General features: G+C 33.6%; 3 protein-coding genes, 1 long non-coding RNA gene and 3 pseudogenes across 6 annotated transcripts; 2 read left to right on the plus strand and 5 right to left on the minus strand.

Moving 5' to 3' along the window:
• Nucleotides 1–3,646: 3,646 nt before the first annotated feature.
• LOC104756832 (putative serine/threonine-protein kinase PBL4) lies at nucleotides 3,647–5,703 on the minus strand. Its single transcript, XM_010479480.3, has 5 exons — nucleotides 5,505–5,703; nucleotides 5,024–5,370; nucleotides 4,810–4,948; nucleotides 4,509–4,639; nucleotides 3,647–4,329 (listed from the first exon to the last, which is right to left on the minus strand). Exons 1-5 carry the CDS (start codon nucleotides 5,560–5,562, stop codon nucleotides 3,766–3,768), a joined length of 1,239 nt encoding a protein of 412 aa, XP_010477782.1. The 5' UTR covers nucleotides 5,563–5,703; the 3' UTR covers nucleotides 3,647–3,765.
• Nucleotides 5,704–10,429: 4,726 nt separating this feature from the next.
• Nucleotides 10,430–11,702, plus strand: LOC104759414 (putative F-box protein At1g32660; annotated as a pseudogene).
• A 1,664-nt stretch (nucleotides 11,703–13,366) lies between these two features.
• LOC147923524 (uncharacterized) lies at nucleotides 13,367–14,088 on the minus strand. Its single transcript, XM_087496477.1, has 2 exons — nucleotides 13,469–14,088; nucleotides 13,367–13,376 (listed from the first exon to the last, which is right to left on the minus strand). Exons 1-2 carry the CDS (start codon nucleotides 14,086–14,088, stop codon nucleotides 13,367–13,369), a joined length of 630 nt encoding a protein of 209 aa, XP_087352603.1.
• Nucleotides 14,089–14,339: 251 nt separating this feature from the next.
• On the minus strand, nucleotides 14,340–17,719 carry LOC104756835 (uncharacterized). Its single transcript, XR_015585810.1, has 3 exons — nucleotides 17,596–17,719; nucleotides 17,058–17,123; nucleotides 14,340–14,942 (listed from the first exon to the last, which is right to left on the minus strand). It is a non-coding gene; the product is annotated as an uncharacterized LOC104756835 (long non-coding RNA).
• Nucleotides 15,232–16,144, minus strand: LOC147923525 (uncharacterized). The gene is made up of 2 exons (XM_087493951.1): nucleotides 15,730–16,144; nucleotides 15,232–15,651 (listed from the first exon to the last, which is right to left on the minus strand). Exons 1-2 carry the CDS (start codon nucleotides 16,126–16,128, stop codon nucleotides 15,232–15,234), a joined length of 819 nt encoding a protein of 272 aa, XP_087350077.1. The 5' UTR covers nucleotides 16,129–16,144.
• On the plus strand, nucleotides 17,222–18,871 carry LOC104756834 (F-box/LRR-repeat/kelch-repeat protein At1g09650 pseudogene; annotated as a pseudogene). 2 transcript variants are annotated; one of them, XR_015585809.1, is made up of 2 exons: nucleotides 17,222–17,355; nucleotides 17,544–18,871. The product of XR_015585809.1 is annotated as an F-box/LRR-repeat/kelch-repeat protein At1g09650 pseudogene, transcript variant X2 (transcript). The 2 variants fall into 2 exon arrangements; XR_015585808.1 differs by having other exon boundaries at nucleotides 17,228–17,355; nucleotides 17,524–18,871.
• Nucleotides 18,872–19,911: 1,040 nt separating this feature from the next.
• On the minus strand, nucleotides 19,912–21,719 carry LOC104756836 (putative serine/threonine-protein kinase PBL4; annotated as a pseudogene).
• Between the last annotated feature and the right edge of the window lie 3,968 nt (nucleotides 21,720–25,687).

Consider the following 25,687-nt stretch of genomic DNA (forward strand, 5'->3'; position numbering starts at 1 on the left):
ATTGGTTCCCAGCTTAAACCAGGTGTAACTTCGAGCACATTCCTCATAACCACAGGCTCATTTTTTAGAAAGTAACTGTAAAGGTAAGAAGAACGTACGAAATCTTTAAACAAGAGACGCAAAAACTCTTCATCCTGTAAGTCTGACACTCGACGACACGTCCTCTGTCGCTCGCTCCGTCGACATTGGTGACAAAATTTTGGCTTGAAAGTTTCAGCATTTCCCTACGAACCCGGTAGAAACAAATACAAATTAAGAATAATAAATAAAGTAGACATTTTTAAGAGAGGAGTAGCTGACCTGGTGGTGCTTATTAATTACTCCTCTGCTTCTTCTTCACATTGCCCTTGTTCCCCTTCGTATAACTTCGAGAGTCTTCGTCTTCTTTAGAGTATATTTTAGAGAAAGGTTTTACTCTTTTACTCAAAAATTTTCAATACAACACACAACAACCCATATGCTTTTATACACAAAGAGGGGAAGGATCTTGGAACCCTAAATCAGTCTCGCAATGATGGACACCTGTCTTGCTCACAGTCACCTAGTTTTATACCAACAGAGATCTCCTCTCTTTTTGCAGAGACGCTGGCATAAACGGCCTTTCTTCTTCAATCATTTGTCTTGTCTCCTCTCCTCCTACCTCTCCCTCACACGCTTCTGACATATTAAAAGCACACGTGTGTTATTCTAACTCTTGGGCTTATTTCATTAGACCTTGTTCATCTGATATTGTAGGCCCATAATAGCTTTCAATTACAAAGAGTACATGTAGTTAAAACGACATTAAAATTTAAAACCACAATTTTTTATGAAACATAAATAAGGATCTAAATGGTGACATGAAGTTTAAGAAATTTTTGAAGAGCATAAATGAAAATATATATAGTTAAAACGACATCGAAAAATGTAAAACCATGTTTTTTATGAAACATAAATAAGGGTCTAAATGGTGACATGAAGTTTGAGGAAATATTGTGGAATTTTTTGGTTAAATCAATTACACAAATAAAAATTTGAGGAATTTTACTCACATCGTTGGATTACATAATATTTTCAGAATTTGTAACGATTTAATTATTATATCTTTAATAAACTATGAATACTTTAATATTATTAATCATAATTTTAATAAAATTTGCATGCGAGATATGGATGATATTGGTTAGGTTCGTAAAAAAATTTGTCAAGTGATATATTTTTGTGTAACTTATTTACAACATTAGCTGAACGGATTAATAATTAACCAAGCTTATAAATTTTTGAACTAAAGACTAAAAATAATTTTTGGTTATTTATTTTTTTTTTCAACCAAACATTAATTGATTTATTTAGCTGAATTATGTAATACTTTATATAAATTATCTAATACTTTATATAATTAATTTTAATAGTGTAAGGTTTTTATATGATAATCATGATTGATAAAACTTTAAACTCTTTAGTCAAATTTTGCAAAAACACACAAATAAATTCAGCTAGATTCCACAATTTAGCCAGATTTAGCGGTTACCATTTACTCCCTATGAATATGTACCTATAGAAAAAAGGCTTTATTTTATTTCTCTTAATGGTTCAAATTTGCTCATGTAAATTAATTTGCTTAGTGGTTCAAATTTGTTCCTTTCAATTTCGGTTCATGTAGATTGATTTGCTTAGTGGTCTCATGTCAATTGATTTGCTTAATGGTCTCCTGCTTATTGATTTGCTCTTTTCTTTCTTGGTTCATGTAAATTTATTTGTTTGATGGTTTGGATTTGTTCTTTTTATTCTCTTTATTTATTTAGTGGTTCAGATTTGTTCATTTCCTTCTCGGTTCATGTAAATTGATTTGTTTAATAGTTGTAAATTGATTTGCTTAATGGTTCAGATTTTCTTTTCTTGCTCGATTCATGTAAATTGATTTGTTTAATGGTTCAGAATTATTCTTTTCATTCTCTTGATTTGTTTAAGATAGAATTCAGTGGTTCCGATTTTCTCATGTAAATTAATTCGCTTAATGGTTCAGATTTGTTTATTTCATTATCGGTTCATGTAAATTGATTTGCATAATGTCTCATGTAAATTATTATTTTTAATGGTTCAGATTTGCTTAATAGTTTATTAATGGGTTTTGGCAGCTTTTATTCAAGAACTAGAGAGCAATTGCGCCTAAGCAAATATTTGACTGAGGCTTCTTTGCACATTCAGTCATTTTTTAGTTTTTCTAAACAAAACTCATCATCATATAAAAATCATCATTCTCTGAGTTTGAATATTGAGTCTATGTAGGACCATACTTGAAGCATTAACATATTTACATTTTCTTGAAACATTTACATATGCATGAATTTTGGCAATTCTAGCTATCTTAAATTTGTCGTCCAAATATGTCCATAAAATTTAGGCATTAACCAAATCTGATTTTTATAGAAATCGAAGATAAATGTAGTTATTTGTTCTTCAGAATATTCATCATTTATAAATTATGTTTTGTACAAAATTAGATCATGTGGACCCAAACAATTCTTCAACATTTATCTAGCTATGAGAACTATTGAACAAACTTTTCATCATCAAAGGAGGAATAAATAAGTTTATAAAGTAGTAATCTTTCCATATCAAATTACTTGATGTTTTAATTTGTTATGATCTATGTAAATGAAATTACTTAAATTTCTACATAGATTATTTTTACTTGCAACAAAAAAAATACTCATATGCAAATCTAAAATTCGAATGCATTGATTCTAATCTAAAAACATGATGATATGTTACCAACCCTACTAAGCAATTCTGTTATTTAACTACTTGCAAATAATTTCATTTAGCCATTATCCTACAGATCTATTAGTTTTAATTTATCTGATATTATCATATTTTAATACAAAATTATTTAATTGTTTTTTATATTTTATGACCAGTTGTATGTACAGTATATTGGTTGAATTATATGAATAAACCGAAACAGTTAAAAATCAATTAAAATTAAATCTATGGAGTGTATAATCTATGGAAAGTCAAAAGCACAGTAAGACCTTTAATTTTACAAAAAAAACAAAAAAAAAATTGGAAAAGAGATGCATAGAGTGGCGGAGGCAACCTAGACACCCATGACATTTACATATATTTTTAATCATAGGATAAATTTCCTAGATGATTTGGTTTAAAATATTCATAATAACACCCATGTTTGATCTATTATTCTCTTTGACACAATACATATTTATTTTGCCACTTAACTATAATGCCCTTTCCATTTTTGTTGGCTATAAATCTCTATAATATATCTTTATTGTAAAAAAGAAAAACTGAAATATTCATTGATATATCATTTTTTTCTTCTTTTTTAGATACATCCTAATTTAATTAATATTAATTAATATATATATATGACACATGTAAGCAAAATTGCTGGCTCCGTCACTCTCGTTAATTTACCGAAAGACACGAGACAACACCAGATCAGCTACCAGGGCTTTAAACTCTCCTTTTCGCCAACAGAGAAGAGGAAAAAAGATGTCCTTATATATTGCGCTGATGATTAGAAGGTAGATGCATGGATTATAAATCATGAAGCTTGCTAGGTCATTTTCTGCATGCCTTTGGGTGGAAATATTATTAATTAAGCTATTAGTCTTTTATAATTAAATGTGAAATTTGTCTAAGATAGTATAGATATGTTTGTATGTGTATAATGTAAGCAAAGTCAAAAACGCACACAGTAGCTCCCTTTCCAAAAATAAAGTACATACACACCTGGCCTAACTACTATCTGCGGTTGCTACTTCACCGAACACGTCGACATCTTATACTAGACAACACCGGATCAGCAACAGGAGCTCTAACTCTCCGTGTCGCCGATAGAGACGAGGAAGAAGATGACAATTTCATGACCGAGTTTGAAGTAGAACCCGACTTACACATGATCTCAAACTCTTCAAGAGTAGATAACACATCAGACATATTTGGCCTTAACTTAGCCTCTTGATTAAGACATTGCAACGCAGTATTAGCAGCCAAACAAGCTCCTTTGTGAGGATACTGTCCACCAAGCTTTGTGTCCATTATCCTAAACACTTTCCTTTTGTCTCCTAAGTAAGGTTTTGCCCAATCCACCAGATTTCTTTCCACTCCTACTTTCGATTTATCTAAAGTTGGACGTCCCGACAGTAACTCGAGCAAGACCACACCAAAACTGTAGACGTCGCTTTTGGCCGTTATCCGACCCGTGGCAACGTATTCAGGTGCTGCATAGCCTTGAGTTCCCATCACTTGGGTTGATACGTGTGTTCTGTCTCCTGTTGGCCCTTCTTTCGCTAATCCCAAATCAGAAAGCTTCGCATTGAACTCCTACGTAGAGATGGACATATAAATCAATCAGAAATGCGCAAGTCAAAACCAAACCATAATATGTTTATGACCTGATTAGTTTTATTACTTTAACCAAATTCAACCAAATGCAACAAATACTTTTGTTTGGTTTGGATTAAATCTCAACAAAATGCGTAAATTTTGTTATTCAATCGTACCGAATCAAGTAAAATATTAGAGGCCTTGAAGTCTCGATATATGACTTGAGCATCGTGAAGGAAAGCAAGTCCTCTCGCGGCACTAATCGCCACTTTCATCCTTGTTCTCCACGGAATCGGCTCTGCCCCACCTACACAGTATTACAGATTTCTATTTCAAAATTATTTTATCAATAACATTTTACAAATCTGTATAGAAACAATGGCCCATAACTTTAAATTCTTTATTACATATAAATTTGTCATGGGTATCCTAATTAGTTTGAGACAGTAGTTTGTTACTTGGGGGACAAGTTTTTACGTCTAAAGAGATGATTCTCCAAGCTTCCCTTTGGCATGTACTCATACACCAAAAGCCGAATGTAGTCACCCTTCGAGCAATATCCAATTAGTTTGACAAGATTCTTATGGTGAAGCCTCCCAAGACAATCAACCTCCGCCTGCAAACTCAACAATTTCTTATTTAGGTTTCTATAGCTTAAGGGATATATAGAGGGATAAACTAACGAGCTTACCAACCACTGCCTGTGTCCTTGAAACCCTTCCTCTTTAAGCATTTTGACAGCAACGATCATGCCTGACCCTGGTTTTGAAGGCGATAAAGTGCGTTCGTCGATCCATCCTTTGTAGACATAACCAAAACCGCCTTCACCGATAACACTATTTGGTCTGAAATTCCTAGTGGCTGTCTTTAGCTCGTTAAACGTAAACGCCTTTAGCGTTGGAGATGCTAAGAGCTCTCCTTCACTCCTCAGAGTTTTAAGAGAAGCGAAACTCCTGTCATCGCTGCAACATGATGGTTGTATGGTTAAGCTTGAAAGCCGTGACGATTGACCTCTTTTGGCAGAGATTCTTGAGGATCCTGAGGAATCAACACATTTTTTAATCAAATATATATATGTCTTAACTCAGTTTAGGACTTTATAATCAGATACAATAATATATAACAACAAGTTGAGAAATCCGAGAGAGAAAGAAAGGTGTTCTGTAGCATACCACGGTAAGGACTTTCTCTGCTATCTACTTTCGTGGAAGAACCAAAGCAATTTCCCATCAGGGAAATTTTAAAATGGATGCGAGAACTGAAATCAAAAGTATCATATCCGAGAAGTGAGCCTATATACAGAAGGAAGAGATCATATAGATCTTGATGTAAGGTAGAGACCGAAGAAAAGGGTATAATGTAACACAAAGAGAAAATGGGAAGAAGAAACAGAGGATAGAGACAGGGCGATGAACAAAAAGAAATACAAAAGAGAAAAGAAAAGCAAAAGAGATGGTCAAACAGAAACAAACGTGTGCGCCACTCATCTCTGATTTGGTCTGCTTTCACTTCCAAAAGATGTATATCCAATATTTACCACTCAACTTAATTCCTTATTTGTTGATATGCATGTAAAAATATTTAACAAAATATATATCAGGAAAAATATGTTTAAGGTTCACGTATTGATACGTAGTCATAAATCTATAATTCATTTACTTTAGTGGTTGACAAAATTGTTTTAGTAATTACGTAAATTAGGTAGTATACTAAAAAAAAATATACTTAATCTTTTAGGAAATAATAAATAGTGACAGAAAATAATAAATTAACATTGAAGTAAGTAAAAACTCAAAATTTGATATCATACATAATTTTAGATTTCCTTTTATATTAAAGAAAACGAAACTATGGAGATTAACTTTTCCTATGTATTCGCCTCTGTATCTCTTCCCTTAATGCACAGAAATTTGTCTCTACTCTTTACTATCCCCTCCGCTCCGGTTTTGTGGTCAATCCCACAACTAGATGGCATCGTGTTCTTCCTCTCTCCAACTATCAGCAACTCATAATCAACAGGAGAAGACAATTTTTACATGCCGTTTTCATAAACTTGGATTCGGCAAAGATAAATTCACGGGCACATGCAAGCAGTGCCGTCTCATTAGATTTGAGGGCCCTTGGAAAACCAAAAAAAGTTCAAAGTTTCTTACTAAATTTTTTTTATTTTTGTAAAATGGACCCTTTTCTTTTGAGAAAAATTTTAAAAATTGATTTGGACCCATGAAAAATGCCTATGTTGCCTATAGCCTAAGACGGGCCTGCATGCAAGCCTGTTTTGTTATACAACTCTTCAGAGATTGGTCGAGAAAACGCCACCACATGCGAAGTTTTCGATTTTAGCACTAACGCCTGGACGTATGTCACTCCCTCTGCACCTTATCAGGTTACTGGCCACAGTCCTGCGTATCTAGATTTATTACTAAAGTAACAGAGGGGTTTTCTTTTTGTATGTATTAGTATAAGTAACAGAGGGGTTTTATTACTAAATAAGTATAGGATTTATTACCCTGATTCTTTTTGTATGAATCCAGGTAAACTTGTAAATCTTTTTGTATGTATTATAAGTATAATATATTTTATGAAAGTTATAGTAAAGAGTAACAACCATCATAACATTTATATTACTAATAAACAAATATTATGACAAACAAAATTATAAAAGCAGGACGTTTGGAGAAAAGTTTAGAAACTTGAAGTGTATAGCTATAATGGGAAAAATGAAACTTAGAGAATATAGACAATTTCCTATTCTTCAAAGAACAAGGAAATTGTCAATTTCTGTTAATATTAGAACAGGAAAAAAGCATGTTGTATGGCACATCATGTTTAGTATAAATAGGGTACTTTGGCTTCAGGTAGAGGCAGAGATTTAGAGTTTGAGAATTTCTAGCAATTGAATTTCAAGCTTAAGAAGAATAGCTTAGATATTCAAAGAGAGCTGAGGGGTTTTTGAGAAAGGTTCTTGATCAAGGTTGTGATCTAAGAACGTGAGTCTGAGAGAATAGAAAATAGTTCTTTAAAAAAATTGTAAATGTATTTTCTATTAACCAAAAGGTTTTTTTGAGAAAACCCCTCTGTTAATTGTTGATTTAGTTTATGTGCCAATAAATTGTTGTAAATACAGTGACAAAGGTGTCACATATCTCGCCACATATTTTTACTAAATTTTTCTTGTAAAATAGCCACAACTTATAACCGTTGTATATTTCTTGCAAAATTTGCAAGACATTTTCGTATGTTGTAATATTGTTGCTAATTTGTAATGAAAAAAAGCAACAGACAGTTTTGTCACTATTTTGCAATAAAATTGTAATAAAATTGTTACGTGCATACATCATTGCAAAAATATATCAAAAAATATTACAAAATCTTAACGAATATGATCATTGCAAAAATATCGTGGCAATAACCATATTTTTTTGTAGTGTACATTGAAGAAGTGATAATTAGAAACAGCAGATGATGAACAGCAGACGAAAAGGGGAGAGAATCTGACCTGAAGATCTCAGAGAATCGAGTATTTTGTTTTGAAGATGTTGTAATTTGAAGCTTTTGATCTCATCGAGAATATCCTCACGAGACAACACACCCTTGTTGAAGAGTTTTAAAACGTCATAAAAGGCTTGTAGGAGAACTTTGTTGCCATCAGAAAGAAGAATCGTGTATGGTTTAAGGGTTTTGGGCACCATCTTCTTTGAGCCAAAGGATCTCTCAAATTCTTGAATAAAAGCTGCAAAAATCAAATCAATCAAACAGAGATGAAACAGAGAAAACTCATAAATGAAAGAACAGAGATGAATTCGCCATTTTTGATAAATAATTACAGTGAAGTATTTAATAAAGAGTTTTTTAAAAAATTAGTCGCTCTGTTTACAAATCATCTTCCAAAACTGTTTAATAGATTCAAAAAGATCCTGACCATCATTTCAAATGATGAACATGAGGATGATACCATTTTTAACTAATGTCAAATAATAATAATAAACTCATTTTCGAAAATAAGATTATTAACGTTAGAAGAAATAATTAGTAACTATCATTATTAATGATTAAATAAATTGAACTACAAAAATTACTTTAAATTCTGTTAGTACAAAAAAATAGTAATGATCGTTAATGAAAAGAGCATAAATGGAATCTTAAAATTTGAGAGAATCAAAGATCTTGTCCTGAAGATGAACCAGACTAAACTATCTGATTTTGTTATCTCCTAGTGATTGAATCCTAGTGATTGAAGAATCTTTGGAGAAAATCAACTATTATTCAAAACATTTGTTGATATCTTGAAAAGTTTCAAAATGGACAAACTAAATCTTCATTTTAAAGAGAAATCGCATAAGGGCAAAGTGAATTTGAAAATTTAGGTGGAAAAATCAAAGTATTTGGACTTGTTCATTTTTCTGATGAAATTCTAAATTCTCTCAAACTTTCAAGTTTAAATCTGCTTCATTATTTTCCGTATCATTCTCTCTTCATATCATTCTCTCTTCATGTAAATCGATTTATGGATTGTTATAAATGGTTTTGGCAAAATTTCTTGAAGAACTAGATAATTGTTGACATATCTGTTAATGGATTTTTGAATAGATACTTGTTGAAATAGATAAATATTTAGGTTAATGTTAATTTATATTTTATTATAATTATTATTTAAATACTATAAATTAAATTAGTGGTAAAGAATTATAAAAATACACATATTTAGTTATATCAATAATGTTTTTTTTTAAAGCGTGTGTGTATAACAATATTTACCACTCAACTTAATTCCTTATTTGTTGACATGTAAAAATGTTTAACAGAATGTACATCAGCAAAAATATGTATAAGGTTTACGTATTGATACGTAGTAATAAATTTATAATTCATTTATTTTAGTGGTTGACAAAATTGTTTTAGTAATTACGTAAATTAGGTAGTCTACTAAAAATTATACTTAATCTTTCAGAAAATAATAAATAGTGACAGAAATTATACTTAACTTTCCCTATGTATTCGCCTCTGTATTTGAAATCAGGATTATGTGGAAAAAAACTCTGTTTGAGGATTGAATGGCTGCCTCACCACATACTTGAGGGAGCTCCGGTGAAATCTCTGGTGAGATTCAAAGCTGTATCGAAGCAGTGGAAATCAACTATCGAATGCCGTATATTCCAAGGGAGACAATATCAGGAGGTCCAGATATTCTCATGGTGTCCGTACGTCTGTTCGACGATGGTTGTTCTGAATATGACGCGGAGGCAGAACCGTCGAGAATCGAATCTATAAGAACACTGGTGTTGGGTTCTTCATCATCGCTCAAGATCCCTACACCCTTGAAAGAACAAATATCACTTTGTTTGTCAGAATAGCTGTGACGGTCTTGTTTGTCTCTACTATCGCGTCCGCTCTGGTTTTGTGGTCAATCCCACAACTAGATGGCATCGTGTTCTTCCTCTCTCTAGCTATCAGCAACTCATATTTCTTCCTCTTCTCTATCCGCGCGAAACAGAAGATGTCCAAGAACCCGTATATACTAGAGCTTGAAGTGTATTAAAATGCTACAATGGGAAAAAGGAAACTTAGAGAAAGACAATTTCCTATTCTTCAAAAAAACAAGGAAATTGTCAATTTCTGTTAGTATTAGAATAGGAAAAAAAAAAATATGTTGTATTGCACACCCTGTTTAGTATAAATAGGGTGCCTTGGTCTCAGGTAGAAGCAGAGATTTAGAGTTTGAGAATTCCTAGCAATTGAATCTCAAGCTTAAGAAGAATAGCTTAGATATTCAAAGAGAGCTGAGGGGTTTTTGAGAGAGGTTTTGATCAAGTTTTGTGATCTAAGAACAGGAGTCTGAGAGAATAGAAAATAGTTTTAAAAGAAAGAGTTGTCAATATATTTTCTATTAATGGAAAGGTTGTTTTGAGAAAACCGCAGTATAATTGTTGATTTAGTTTCTGTGCCAATAGCTCTTACACTTTCAAAGAAGTTTCACCTCCTTTGTCGAATACTAAATCTAGCTTGTTGCGGTTCACGCTGATTTCCCACAAATTGAGATCTTTGCGTGTTCAATATATCTTCTCAGTCGAATTTAGGGTATTCGTCAGGAGCCGCCATGAAACGCAGGGTCGATGAGAAGGAGAGATTAGGTCCGATCCCTGCCAAGTCTCGTATGAAGAGCCACCAAAATAAACTCCTTAAGGAAGATGAGAAAGACACAAACCCAAGTAACTTAGGTTTAGATTCGCTCCCTCTTGATCTAAAGATGGCTATATTGACTAGAGTGCCTGCCAAGTCTCTCATGACGTTCCGATGCGTGTCAAAGATGTGGTATTCCATCATCCGAAGCCGAGGATTCATTGATTCCTACTTCTCTATGTCCTCCAAGAAGCAATCGCGGTTTATAGTGGCTTTGAGTAACGGTTTATTCAACAAGATTGGGGAGAAACTTATCTTCTTCTTCACGTTTTCAAACGAGGGAGAGGAGTCTTCTTCTTTGGTACCCACCTTTGAGATGGCAATGCCTTCAGTTAGCTTTAGTTACATTTCAGGGTCCTGCACTTCTTTACATGGCTTTCTCGCTCTCAGAGTTGTCGGTGAGAAGATTCTCTGTAACCCTAACACGGAGCAATTCACTACGGTACCCGATACCACCTGCTTCATGGGATACGATCCGATTGACAATCAATACAAATCGCTATGTTTTGATTTTGATTGTAGATATCCTAGTGTTGATATAGAGCACAAAGTGTTGACTTTGGGAGATGGTAAAGGATGGAGACACATTAAAAGTACCCATGGACCTTCCTTATAGCCCGCTACCACCAAATATCTGCATCAGCGGTTTTCTCTACTATGGTGCTTATAGCTTATCCCAAACCAAAGATCCATTAGTCGTGTGTTTTGATGTTAGATCTGAGCAACTAAGTTTTATCAAAGCACCTAACGTTGTCCTGCAATGGAAGAAGGATGCAGTCTTCATAGACTACAAAGGGAAGCTAGCTTCCATTGTGAGAGACCCCTATTGTCGCTTCACCAGTTTTGATTTTTGGTTACTAGACGACCCCAAGAAACATAAATGGTCAAAGAAAACTTGTGTTTTTCCCTTCTCTGTGTGGGATTATGTTGGGAATGTCAAAGTATGTTTTCCTGGCACCAACAAGGCTGGTGAGATCATTATTGCACCACAGAAGTTGTCATACGATGTTCGACCCTTCTACATTTTCTACTATAATGTTGAAACAAAGAAAATGAGAAGAGTTAGGCTCCTAGGAATTGGAGACGATGAAGAGTTTAGGCGCTCTTATGGATTCGTAAACCATGGTGATTGTCTTGTCCGTATTGCACCTCAACACATCGAGAGTATTGCTTTTCTAAAGGATCTATGATTTGACTTGATTCCGATAATCCAAAGTAAAAAAGAGCACTGGAAACTCTGATTTTTTTATTATCTATACTAATATTTTTGCAGCAGTTTTTGCTCAAAAATATTTTTTTGAAAGTTTTTACATTTAATGCATTGACTTTAATATTAGTTACCAAAACTTCAAAATTAATTATAGGTAAAATTTAAAAAAATAAAGAAATCTTTCTACCTCATTCAAACATAAATATGTGAGTATCTTTCATTTTTTATTTGAATTTATATTTAAATTATCTTGAATTATTCTATATTATATTTATTTAATAAAAATTGTGATTTTTCCTGCGTGTGATGTAAATTTGTACTTTTAATTTAATTATTAATTATTTAATAAATATAAATAATTAAAGAAATTTTGTAATAACTATTTTATTAAAATGAGCTCTCCCGCGATATCGCGGGGGCACAATACCTAGTAATAATAATAATAATAATAATAATAATAATAGTGAGTAGTGAAAAAGATCTAAAGAGAGAGAGAGAGTAAATCCCTTGGGCTTTCTTGATTCAGTTGGGTTCTTATTTTATAATGCGTTGGCCTCAACTAGGCTGAAATGACCATGTAACATATTATTATATTTCTGATGCAATTAATTAATAGTAAATTTCAAGGGCATGTTTATAGGGGGATTAGGTGAGGGTGTTCTTAGAGGAGAAATATTGTAAAAATATTGTAAGATCAGGTCTTAAGAACTTTTGTTAAGAAGTTAGTTATTGGGAAAACATGTATAAGATCTTAAGATTTAATAATATAATATTCTTATAGAAATTTAAAAATGTTTAATAAATACAAAGATTAATGTTTAATAAATAATTTAAGAATGTTTAAAACTATTTAATAATATAATGTTTATTAATACTCTTATTAAACATATTACAATTATAAAATTTTATAAAATAACATATTACTTAATTAAAAAATGACCAAATGCTTTTAAAACTTTTATTACTTAATTAAAACTTTTATTAACATATTACTTAATTAAAACTTTAATCAACATATTACTTAATTAAAACTTTTATTAAAATTATAAAAAAAACAAACATATTACTTAATTAATTAAAGAAGACAAACATTTTATTTAATTAATACAAATGACCAAATTTATTCCAAATATTCTCAATCAAATCCTCCTTTAATTTGCGATGTGCTTGTTTATCACGAATTAATGTATGGCCATCACCTAAACCTTCAAGATTTGAAGACATAGTTACTGAAAAGGTAAGATCGGGAGTAGTTCCAGTTCCATCTTCTTGTTGGAATTCTTGTTCGTCATAGAGTGTGTATGAATCTTGTTCATCTTCGACAATCATATTATGCAGTATGAGACATGCTCTCATAATATATGCAATTTTACCCTTTGACCATAAAAGAGTTGGATTTTTAATCATGGCGAATCTAGATTGCAAGACTCCAAATGCACGCTCAACATCTTTTCGTGCACCTTCTTGTTTTTGTGCAAATAAACGATGTTTCGGATGTTGTGGGATAGATTTAACAAATGTCGCCCACTCCGGGTAAATACCATCCATCAGATAGTATTTCCGTTGACATAGTACGTAACTTCGGGAGCTCGACCGTAAATAATGTTATTAAATACTGGTGACTGATCAAGGACATTTAAATCATTACAAGTACCTGGAGCTCCAAAAAATGCGTGCCATATCCAGAGATCTTGTGAAGCTACTGCCTCCAAAACAATTGTTGGCTTATCGGTGCCTCTTGAATACATTCCTTTCCAAGCGGTTGGGCAATTTTTCCACTGCCAGTGCATACAGTCAATGCTTACAACCATCCCGGGAAAACCCCTCTGTTCTCCATAAAATAGTAGCCTTTGAAGATCCTCTGGTGTTGGTCGGCGTAGGTATTCAGTGCCAAACAAGTCAACTATCCCGACGACAAAATGTTCCAAACATTTACGAGCAGTACAAGCAGCAAGACATTCGTCAACCGAATCCGTAGTGGTCCCATATGCTAAAAGTCGAATTGCTGCAGTACATTGTTGTAGGGGTGATAGACCATTCCGGAAGGTTGCATCCTTTTTTGGCTTAAAATATGGAACTTCTTCACTGAGACGATTCACAATACGCAAGAACAACGGCTTGTTCATTCGAAACCGTCGCCGGAAGTGGTGAGCATTGTAAGTCGGATTATCAGAAAAATAATCGTTCCACAAATGTTCATGCCCTTCTTCTCGTTTTCTATCAATATATTCACGTGATTTCCTTTCCACCGGAATTTCCTCTTCAACAGCTTCAAATTGGTTATTAAATTGCTCTTGAAAGTATTGGTTTAAACTATCATTATTTGGGTCATAATGGTAGTGAAAATTGTTGGAAGAAGAACCCATAGCAATGAAGAAAAAAAAAAAATTGTTTTGGGTGAGAAGAAAATGATAGTTTTTTAAGAAAAGAAAGAAATATTTGAGTTTGGTGAGAGAAGGAAATGTTTGTGTTTGATGAAAGAAAGATATATTTGAGTTTGGTGAGAGAAGGAAATGTTTGTGTTTTGATTATAGAAACAAATGTTTGTTTTGTTGAGAGAAATGTTTGTTTTTGATCTTGTGAAACCTTTTGTTCGTCTCATATATATAGAGTGATCAAAGTATATAGAGTGATAAAAGGCAAATTCCAAACAAAACATCACGGGTTCACGACAGAGTACATCACGGGTTCACCAAACTAAACATATCAACCTAGCCTAAACAAAATTCCAAACAAAACATCACGGGTTCATAATTCGAAAAGAAACAACAACAACCAATATCACGGGTTGCAACACCAAAAGAAACAACAACAACCAAACATCTTTTCAAGACCATACGGAAGCAACAACAACCCAATTATCCAACACAATAATTTACTTGAGCTGGTTCACTTTGTCCGTCAGCTGGATCACTCGGTCCTTGAGCTGGATCACTTGATCTTTGAGCTGGATCACAAGTACCTTGAGCTGGATCATTTGGTCGTTGAGCTGGATCACTTGGTCCTTGAGTTGGATCACTTCGTCCTTGGGTTGAGCATCACGGTTTGACAGACTAGGTAGTGGTTCAGCTTCACGGTTCGACAGACTATGTAGTGGTCCAATCTCGGTTGATGGTTGCGGTTCATAGTAACAGGTCTCAGCCTCATCTTCGGTATCGGAACTATAGTTTAAGGGGCTGTTTATGCCCTCGTCATAGTCAGAGAACATGTCTTCCTCAACCTGAAACCAAAACATATACATCACTCTCTGAGATTAGAAACCAAAACAAACCAAAACATTCGACATTCATTACAACCGAAACATATATTTAAGTTTCTGAAAACACATAAACATAAATAACCCGAGTAAAACATAAACATAAACATAAGCAAATTCATTAAACACATAAACTAGAGTTAAAACATAAACATAAACATCAAATAAACATAAGCCGATTCATTAAAAACATCAAATAAAACTAAACTTCATAGAGTGTTTCCATAAACATAAACAAGCATAAACCCTAAAGCTAAAACAGTTCAGCCATTAGCTTCTTCTTTAGAGCTTTTTCATCTTCATCTAGCGTTTCTTTCTTGGCAATGAGAGTGTCAAGAATGGACATCTTTTGAAGTTCTTTCATGCCCTCTAAGTCCTTCTTTTTGATCTCCCACATTTGACTAAACTCTGTCATTGGTGCAGCCTTCTCTTTACCTTTGTTCCTTGATTTTTTCATTGCCTTTATTCCATCAGGCCTGCTCTCGTGCTCACCCACAACAGACCCTGAAGATGGTGCAGCCTCATCCGCCTTTCTTTTCGAAGAGGTGGTTGTCTTTGGAGTGGGGTTCATATGCTCTAAATTAATCCATTTCTGTTCATAGCGAAGCACATTCCAAGCATACTCCAAACCAAACTTCTTCTTGTACAGCTTCGTGTATAGTTGGTGAGCATTCTGCAGAATATCCACATCATTCATGCCACTACCTTTCTCACCCTTTGCCTCTGTGTATGCTCCACAGAACTTACTGACTTCCCTGCTGATTTTTTGCCATCGTTGTCTACAATGATCAGGGAGCCTTGGTTCACCACCACCAAGGACATGATCACTTGTTGCATAATAATCACCAATGCGCTTCCAGAAGGACCCATACGGTTGATCATTCCCAACAATCCCATCCTTCGATGTGTTTAACCAGGCGCTTATTAGGACTAAGTCATCTTGTGCGGACCATATCCTTCTCTCCCTACGCTGTTCTGCTGTCTCTTCTGTTTGACTAAGAGGTTGACTCGGGTGTGAACTAGTTTGTGAACTAAAAGAAGGGATTTGAGAGGAACCAAGGTTTACATTGGGAGCAAAGCTGTCGTATGGGAAGTTTAGAAGACTAAAGTAGGATTGAGACTGACTATTAGGAATATTATTTGATTCCATAGAAAGCAGATTTAGAATGGAAGAAGGTGTGGAAGAGAGATTATTGGAAAGTCCTAATAGATTGGTAAGAAAGAAGGAAATGAGATGGGATAATATAGAGAAGTTAAGAAGATCATTTAATTCAAAGTTTTGTGTTGTTAGAGAATTTTAATTCATAGTAACCATTACTTACTTCAGTCAAATCAGAAGTAAATAAAGGACATTTAGTGCTTTAAATAATAGACCATCGCAATCACAACTAAACAACTAACATAGACCATCGCATTTTACAACTATAGTCTACACTATCACAACTAAACAGCAAACATAGACCATCGCAATCACCATCACAATAACCAAGCAAACAACACTTTAAAGGCAACTACAATCACTTAAAATTTCTTAATAATCAGTTACTACACAACTAAAGTTTTGTTTCGTTACAATCACAACTAAAGTTCAGTTTTGTTTACGCGTAACCAATAAGGGGAGAGAAAGAGATATCGAGTACACCAGAAAAATAGAGAGAGAGATGTTATGTGGGTATTGTTGTAAATGTTTGGTCAGAGTATATATTTAGAGAGTGACGTCAGCCAAAGAAATGAGGAGAGGTGTGTGAGAACGAGAAAGAAAAGTGAACGAGAACGAGAAAGGAACTTTGGCCAAAGGAAATCATCCTATCAGTTACATAATCAACTACCTTAAATGGAATTTATGTGTAAATGAGCATGAAAAGTGAACCAGTTTTTGAAGTTAACAAACCATTCAACTTAGACACAAACAAACATTTTTTTGAAACTATTTTTTGAAACCAGTTAACCTTTTACTTGCGAGTAAGGAACTCAGACACAAACAAACAAACGACCAAACAATTTTTTGAAGTTAACAAACAAACGATTCATAATAAGCTACAAACCATTACTCAGACACAAACAAACCATTTGAATTACCTTTCACTTGCGAGTAAGGAATGTTGTTGATGGTGGTCCGATTTATTTTGCCCTCCTTAACCTCACCTACATGCCTCATAAACAAACCAAAAAGAAGAGTTAAAACAGAGGAGACAGAGGATAGTCGGTTAAATTCATATTTGGATTCTCAACCCAAAGAGAATATCAAATCAGAGCCCAAGAAGAAAAATAGAGAAATAGAAAAGGGAATAAAGAAAAAAAAAAGAAAAGAAGGGGATACGGTTTCGAAAAGTTAAGGGGATACTCGGTTTCGAAAAGTTAAGGGGAAATAGAAAAGGTAAGAAGATACTCGGTTTTTTTTTTTTTTTCTGTTTCCTTGATCTGATGAAATCTGTAGATATTGAAATTTTCCTTTTCCTTGATAGAGATTTACTTTTTTTTCCTTGTGAGGTTTTCCTTTCTTTGTTTGTCAGATCTATTATATATATAAAATTAGCCTCTGTAGATCTCTTGTTTTGCAATCAGGATGTTTATGAAGAAAAAACTCCGTTTGTTGCACATGGAATCTTTGCCTCACCATGTAGTAGAGCACATACTCGAGAGAGCTCCGGCGAAATCTCTGCTAAGATTCAAGGCTGTATCCAAGCAGTGGAAATCAACCATCGAATCCCGTATATTCCAAGAAAGACAGTTGAAGCATCGCCAGCAATCAGGAGGTCCAGATGTTCTCATGGTGTCCGTACTACGTTACGAGGATGGTTGTAGTGACCCGGACATGAAACCGTCGGGAATCGAATCTCTTAGAACGCTGGTGTTGGGTTCTTCATCATCGGTCAAGATCCCTACTCCATGGGAGAACCAGTATCACTTTGTTTCACGGACTAGTTGTGACGGTCTCGTTTGTCTCTACTCTCCCCTCCGCACCGGTTTTGTGGTCAATCCCACAACTAGATGGCATCGTGTTCTTCCCCTCTCCAACTATCAGCAACTCCTCATAGGAGTAGGAGAAGACACTTTCTTTGACCAGTTTTTTGGTCTTTCTTTTTTGTTAAAGAACAAGTTTTTTAGTCTTGGATTCGGTAAAGACAAATTCACGGGCACATGCAAGCCCGTTTGGTTATACAACTCTGCAGAGCTTGGCCTAGAAAACGCCACCACATGCGAAGTTTTCGACTTTAGCACCAACTCTTGGAGGTATGTCACTCACCCTGCACCTTATCGTGTTACTTGCCATGATCCTGCTTATGTGGATGGTTCCCTTTATTGGTTCACCGACTGCCTCGAAACCCAACTTTTATCTCTCGATCTTCACACCGAAGCTTTTCAAGTCATCTGTAAAGCTCCTTTTGCCAATGTAAGACCTCACAAGATGGTCATGTCCAACCTCGACAACCGCTTATGTGTATCCACCAATACGAAAATTCCCAGCCAAGATATATGGTCGTTTGATCCAGGGAACAAGACATGGGACAAAATATATTCTATAGATCTGGGTCAAACCCGTCATCTTGATATCCGAGTTTTTCTCGCGCTCACTCCACTAGCACTTTTAGATGGGGATAAGAAGAAGAATAAGAAGAAGAAGTTGTTGTATTTTGGTCGAGAGCCGAGTCAAAAACTGGCGATACATGATCCCGAAACCCAATCATATGATGTTGCTTTCACCGCCGACTCCATCGGACGCCCTGTTTGTTATTTCCAGAGTTTAATCTCTGTTTAATGTAATATTAATAATTTGCTTTCTCCCATCCTTCAAGTTCAACTGTTGTCCAAGTTTGCAACTCTTCAAAATATTCTTTATTAGTCAACATTTACATGTGCTATTTCATAGTTTCTTTAAAAATTTTAGTCCATATCTTTAGTCTACATATTTTTTAGTTTATCAATTTTAGTAGAAGCTCTTACTTGAGCCACAATATAAAGACGACGAATTGGATTTTAGCGTGGGAGATAGGAGGAAGTATGGAACTAGCTCATCATTCTCCTCGTACCATGTCTACTTTTCTAAAATCATTGACCATTACATTTTCCAAAAATCAGAATAATAAATACATATATTGATTGATCCATACGATTTAAAAAACAATAATAAACAAAAAAAAAACCCATGGCAAATGTTGGATGTGATTTTGTTGCCTTGAGAGTTTGTACTTTTCTAACGGTGTTAGTTTCAGGCTAAGATCCTAGAGGAAATCAGTTATTGTCTCTAGTTTTTTTATTTTGCTTCATTACCTGTTATATGGTTGAATCATGTAAAAGTGAATGGCAAATGTTATGATTTGTGTGTAAATCGTGTGGTCGATCGTGTGGAGTCTTCATCGACCACAGGATCGACCATTTGGTCGATTGTTTTGTCCTGTGGCCAACCCGAGGAGTCCGAAGTGCGTTGATCGACCAGACGATCAATCATTTGCTCGAGTGTTTTGTCCTGTGGCCAACCCGAGGAGTCCGGAGTGCGTTGATCGACCAGACGATCGACCGGTTGGTCGATCGTTTGGTCTTCTTCCCTTCTTGATTGATTGTGCTTTTACTAATCGTTTTCGATGTCATTGTCGAATTTCACCTTCAGGAAGATTGAAGGACCAGACGATTTAACGAGATTAATTGAAGATTGCATGCCTTTCGCTGAAAGTATTATTAATTAAGCCATTAGTCTTTATAATTAAATGTGCAATTTGTGTAAGATGGTATAGGGCTCTTTCATGGCTTTTTGTGTAAGATAGATATGGATTATATATATTTCTTGTCTTCTTTTAAGAGGGAAACGGTGTAAGATGTGTCTGTATGTGTATAATGTACTGAAAGTCAAAAATGCAAACAGACACAGTAGCTCCCTTTCCAAAAATAAAGTACATACACTCAGAAAGCCTAACTATTATCTTCGGTTGCTACTTCACCGGACACGTCGACATCTTATACTAGACAACACCGGATCAGCAAGAGGAGCTCTAACTCTTCGTGTCGCCGATAGAGAAGAGGAAGAAGATGACAATGTAATGACCGATTTTTGAAGTAGAACCCGACTTACACATGATCTCTAACTCTTCAAGAGTAGATAACACATCAGAAATATTTGGCCTCAACTTAGCCTCTTGATTAAGACATTGCAACGCAGTATTAGCAGCCAAACAAGCTCCTTTGTGAGGATACTGTCCTCCAAGCTTTGTGTCCATTATCCTAAACACTTTCCTTTTGTCTCCTAAGTAAGGTTTTGCCCAATCCACCAGATTTCTTTCCACTCCTACTTTCGATTTGTCTAAAGTTGGACGTCCCGACAGTAACTCGAGCAAGACCACACCAAAACTGTAGACGTCGCTTTTGGCCGTTATCCGACCAGTGGCAACGTATTCTGGTGCCGCATAGCCTTGAGTTCCCATCACTTGGGTTGATACGTGTGTTCTGTCTCCTGTTGGCCCTTCTTTCGCCAATCCCAAATCAGAAAGCTTCGCATTGAACTCCTACGTAGAGATGGACATATAAATCAATCAGAAATGCGCAAGTCAAAACCAAACCATAATATGTTTATAACCTGATTAATTTTATTACTTTAACCAAATTCAACCAAATGCAACAATTAAATACTTTTGTTTGGTTTGCATTAAACCTCAACAACATACGTAAATTTGTTATTCAATCGTACCGAATCAAGTAAAATATTAGAGGCCTTGAAGTCTCGATATATGACTTGAGCATCGTGAAGGAAAGCAAGTCCTCTCGCCGCACTAATCGCCACTTTCATCCTTGTTCTCCACGGAATCGGCTCTGCCCCACCTACACAGTATTACAGATTTTTATTTCAAAATTATTTTATCAATAACATTTTGCAAATCTGTATAGAAACAGGGGCCCATAACTTTAAAATTCTTTATTACATATAAATTTGTCATGGGTATCCTAATTAGTTTGAGACAGTATATTGTTACTTGGGGGACAAGTTTTTACGTCTAAAGAAATGATTCTCCAAGCTTCCCTTTGGCATGTACTCATACACCAAAAGCCGAATGTAATCACCCTTCGAGCAATATCCAATTAGTTTGACAAGATTCTTATGGTGAAGCCTCCCAAGACAATCAACCTCCGCCTGCAAAATCATCAATTTCTTATTTAGGTTTCTATAGCTTAAGGCATATATAGAGGGATAAATAATTTATCATAAATTAACGAGCTTACCAACCACTGCCTGTGTCCTTGAAACCCTTCCTCTTTAAGCTTTTTGACAGCAACGACCATGCCTGACCCTGGTTTTGAAGGCGATAAAGTGCGTTCGTCGATCCATCCTTGTTAGACATAACCAAAACCGCCTTCACCGATAACACTATTTGGTCTAAAATTCCTAGTGGCTGTCTTTAGCTCGTTAAACGTAAACACCTTTAGCGTTGGAGATGCTAAGAGCTCTCCTTCACTTCTCAGAGTTTTGAGAGAAGCGAAACTCCTGTCATCGCTGCAACATGATGGTTGTATGGTTAAGCTTGAAAGCCGTGACGATTGACCTCTTTTGGCAGAGATTCTTGAGGATCCTGATGAATCAACACATTTTCTAATCAAATATGTCTCAACTCAGTTTAGGACTTTATAATCAGATGCAAGATATACAACAATTTGAGAAATCCGAGAGAGAAAAAGAGAGGTGTTCTGTAGCATACCACGGTAAGGACTTTCTCTGCTATCTACTTTTGTGGAAGAACCAAAGCAATTTCCCATCAGAGACAATTAAAAATGGATGCAAGAACTGAAATCAAAAGTATCATGTCCGAGAAGTGAGCATATATACAAAAGGAAGAGATCATATAGATCTTGATGTAAGGTAGAGACCGAAGAAAAGGGTATAATGTAACACAAAGAGAAAATGGGAAGAATAAACAGAGGATAGAGACAGGGCGATGAACAAAAAGAACATACAAAAGAGAAAAGAAAAGCAAAAGAGATGGTCAAACAGAAACAAACGTGTGCAGCGATGTATATCCAATATTTACCACTCATCTCTGATTTGGTCTGCTTTCACTTCCAAAAGATGTATATCCAATATTTACCACTCAACTTAATTCCTTATTTGTTGACATGTAAAAATGCTTAACATAATGTACATCAGCCAAAATATGTTTAAGGTTTACGTATTGATACGTAGTAATAAATCTATAATTCATTTATTTTAGTGGTTGACAAAATTGTTTTAGTAATTACGTAAATTAGGTAGTATACTAAAAAAAATTATACTTAATCTTTTAGAAAATCTATATATACATTTTTTAAGTACATTTTGGGTTCTACCCTTTTATTTGTACTTATTTAAAAACTTATTTACAAAGTTAATCCCTAAAAAGTTTCCAAAAATAGCATTATTTTAGATTTTGTTTCCTAAATATTTTACATATCATTCCAACTAAAAATATACAGCATAATCAAAATGGAAACGAAAACTATGATATATTTAACCACACATTATATTGTGTATGGAAGATATTTTATCTCTGAATCCTTTGCAAACCAAAAAAAACAACAATTTGATTCCTATTTTTTTTTCCAAAACCTGCGGGCTTTGATTATCAATGTAAGAAGAATTCTGATTCACATTTATTTAAATATTATAATTAATATATGTAAACTTAATAAAATTTTAAACATTACGAATATGTAAATTTAGAAAGTTTAAAATACTATATAATATGGTTATATAGTAGATGGGTTATAAAGAGGACATGTTGGAATTAATAAAATATTATTAAATTTGTGCTAACACGGATTAAATTCTCATTTTATTATTTGTCAGCACTATTAATATTAGAATTTTTGACATATAAAATTAAGTTGATTTAACTTATATTGTGTAAAATAATTAAATTACTAGGAAAAATATGAGTTAATCATAGCGTATAAATGATTTACTAAGTATTTAGATCCCTTATTTTTTATTATAAAAATAAAAAATCAAAATAGAATCTTAAACACTAAACAAAACAAACTAAATATAACAAACAAACGGTCATGAAGTATATTGTGGGTTAAAAAATTAATATAAACATTTAGCCGCACAAACGACCGGGAAATTTAGTTATTTCTCTATTTACAAAACATCCAATATTTAACAGAAAAAGAATTCAATATAAAATATAAATAATAATAAAAATTATATACACACGGTGTACCGCGGATTAAAATCTAGTAATAAATTAATATTGAAGTACATAAAAACTCAAAAATTGGATATCATACATAATTTTAGATTTCCTTTTATATTAAAGAAAAGTAAACTATTGAGATTAACTTTTCCTATATATTCGCCTTTGTATCTCTTCCCTTAATGCACAGAAATTTGTTTTGAAATCAGGATTATGTGGAAAAAACTCTGCTTAAGGATTGAATGTATTTTCTATTAATCAAAAGGTTGTTTTGAGAAAACTCTTGTCTTAATGGCCTCGTGTTCTTCCTCTCTCTAGCTATCAGCAACTCATATTTCTTCCTCTTCTCTATCCGCGCGAAACAGAGATGAAACAGAGAAAACTCATAAATGAAAGAACAGAGATGAATTCGCCATTTTGATAAATAATTACAGTGAAGTATTTAATAAAGAGTTTTTAAAAAAATTAGTCGCTCTATTTACAAATCATCTTCCAAGACTGTTTAATAGATTCAAAAAGATCCTGACCGTCGTTTCAAATGATGAACATGAGGATGATACCATTTTTAACTAATGTCAAATAATAATAATAATAAACTCATTTTCGAAAATAAGATTATTAACGTTAGAAGAAATAATTAGTAACTATCATTATTAATGATTAAATAAATTGAACTACAAAAATTACTTTAAAGTCTGTTAGTACAAAAAAATAATAATGATCGTTAATGAAAAGAGCAGAAATGGAATCTTTAAATTTAAGAGAATCAAAGATCTTGTCCTGAAGATGAACCAGACTAAACTATTTGATTTTGTTATCTCCTAGTGATTGAAGAATCTTTGGAGGAAATCAACTATTACTCAAAACATTTGTTGATGTCTTGAAAAGTTTCAAGATGGACAAACTAAATCTTCATTTTAAAGAGAAATCGCATAAGGGCAAAGTGAATTTGAAAATTTAGGTGGAAAAATCAAAGTATTTGGACTTGTTCATTTTCCTGATGAAATTCTAAATTCTCTCAAACTATCAAGTTTAAATCTGCTTCATTATTTTCCGTATCATTCTCTCTTCATGTAAATCGATTTACGGATTGTTATAAATGGTTTTGGCAAAATTTCTTGAAGAGCTAGATAATTGTTGACATATCTGTTAATGGATTTTTGAATAGATATTGGTTGAAATAGATAAATATTTATAGGTTAATGTTAATTTATATTTTATTATAATTATTATTTAAATACTATAAATTAAATTAATGGTAAAGAATTATAAAAATACACATATTTAGTTATATCAATAATGTTTTTTTCTAGTTAGTACTCAAATCATACTTCAATCGTTTGTCAATAAGGTAATCACATCTCATCTGAATTCGCTTTGTAAAACTATACATGAGATATGAAATGAAATATCTTATTTTTCTCTTCAATAAGCATTTGGAGCATTTTACTAACTAGTCACTATTCCTTTATGATAAGTGATAACAGTTTTGGAATAAGGCTGAATTAATGTGATAACCGTTTGTTGGCCTAACTAAGTCTAGTGCATTCAAAACCAATATAAAATTTATTCCATAAAATATGTATATAGGTTGATAGTCCCTCCAACATATTATGCGCTCATGACTCTAAAGTTGTTGTTTTTCTGGTGAATAGTTGATAGCCACTCGTTAAGCCCAATTCGTTATTAGGCTCCGTTGAATTAGAGAGTGTAAATAAAGTATATCTAAAGTAAATGGTGAAGATGTTAGAATGGTGAACCTCATGACTCTTACGTATTTCTAATCATGTATTAGAATAGAGATAACCCCTATTTCTATCATTATAACATAAGATAGTTCTTGAGGCATTTTCATATTTGCATGCATCAGACTATTCATCAATGGGGAAGGTAGTGAAGAAACATGGGTGTCATATGACCTCCATGGCATGTTTAATTTTTAGTTTATTTGTAAAAATAATTATTTGACAAGAAAGCTATTGACACTCTTTTATAAATTCTATTAACCCCTTTTAGATACACAAATGTAATTTAGAGATAAATATTAAGCCTTTTAAAGCTCATATATCACAAATAAGTTGAAAATATAAATATACCACATTTTCTCTATAGTTTACGAGATCATTAACCCTTATTAACAATATTGTTGGGCCTTTTTGACCAAACTAACAGCTTTTTAACAAAATTTTAATTTATGTTGTTGCTAAACCTAGTTATAAGTTGATTGAAAACTCTATATTTGTAATGATATTTTTGTAAATAAATTTTATATTTATATAAAATGAATTTTATGACCCTCTTAATTAGCTATTACTCTATATCTATACTAGTATTTTTGCAGCAGTTTTTGCTCAAAAATACTAATAAAGAAACTTTTTGTAATTAATGCTACTAATGCAATTAATTCTATCAGACTTCTAGCAATTTTATATGGACCTCTTAGTATTTTATGGGTCTCTTGATAATTCATAATATAATGGTTTCCATTTATTTAGGTTGTAGACAAAACGATGTCTAAAATTTTGTATGACCCTCGAAAATATACTCTTTTGC

Source organism: Camelina sativa, chromosome 17, assembly GCF_030686135.1.
Source record: "Camelina sativa cultivar CO46 ecotype springtype chromosome 17, ASM3068613v1".
Classification (NCBI taxonomy): Eukaryota; Viridiplantae; Streptophyta; class Magnoliopsida; order Brassicales; family Brassicaceae; genus Camelina; species Camelina sativa.

Coding starts and splice junctions, on each gene's coding strand:
- LOC104756832 (XM_010479480.3), bottom strand. CDS start 5,562: ATGGGAAATTGCTTTGGTTCTTCCACGAAAGTAGATAGCAGAGAAAGT. Junction 4,949..5,023: donor AAGGACACAGGCAGTGGTTG/GTAAGCTCGTTA, acceptor TTGAGTTTGCAG/GCGGAGGTTGATTGTCTTGG. Junction 4,640..4,809: donor GGAGAATCATCTCTTTAGAC/GTAAAAACTTGT, acceptor AATACTGTGTAG/GTGGGGCAGAGCCGATTCCG.
- LOC147923524 (XM_087496477.1), bottom strand. CDS start 14,088: ATGGGTTCTTCTTCCAACAATTTTCACTACCATTATGACCCAAATAAT.
- LOC147923525 (XM_087493951.1), bottom strand. CDS start 16,128: ATGGAATCAAATAATATTCCTAATAGTCAGTCTCAATCCTACTTTAGT. Junction 15,652..15,729: donor GGCAAAAAATCAGCAGGGAA/GTCAGTAAGTTC, acceptor GATATTCTGCAG/AATGCTCACCAACTATACAC.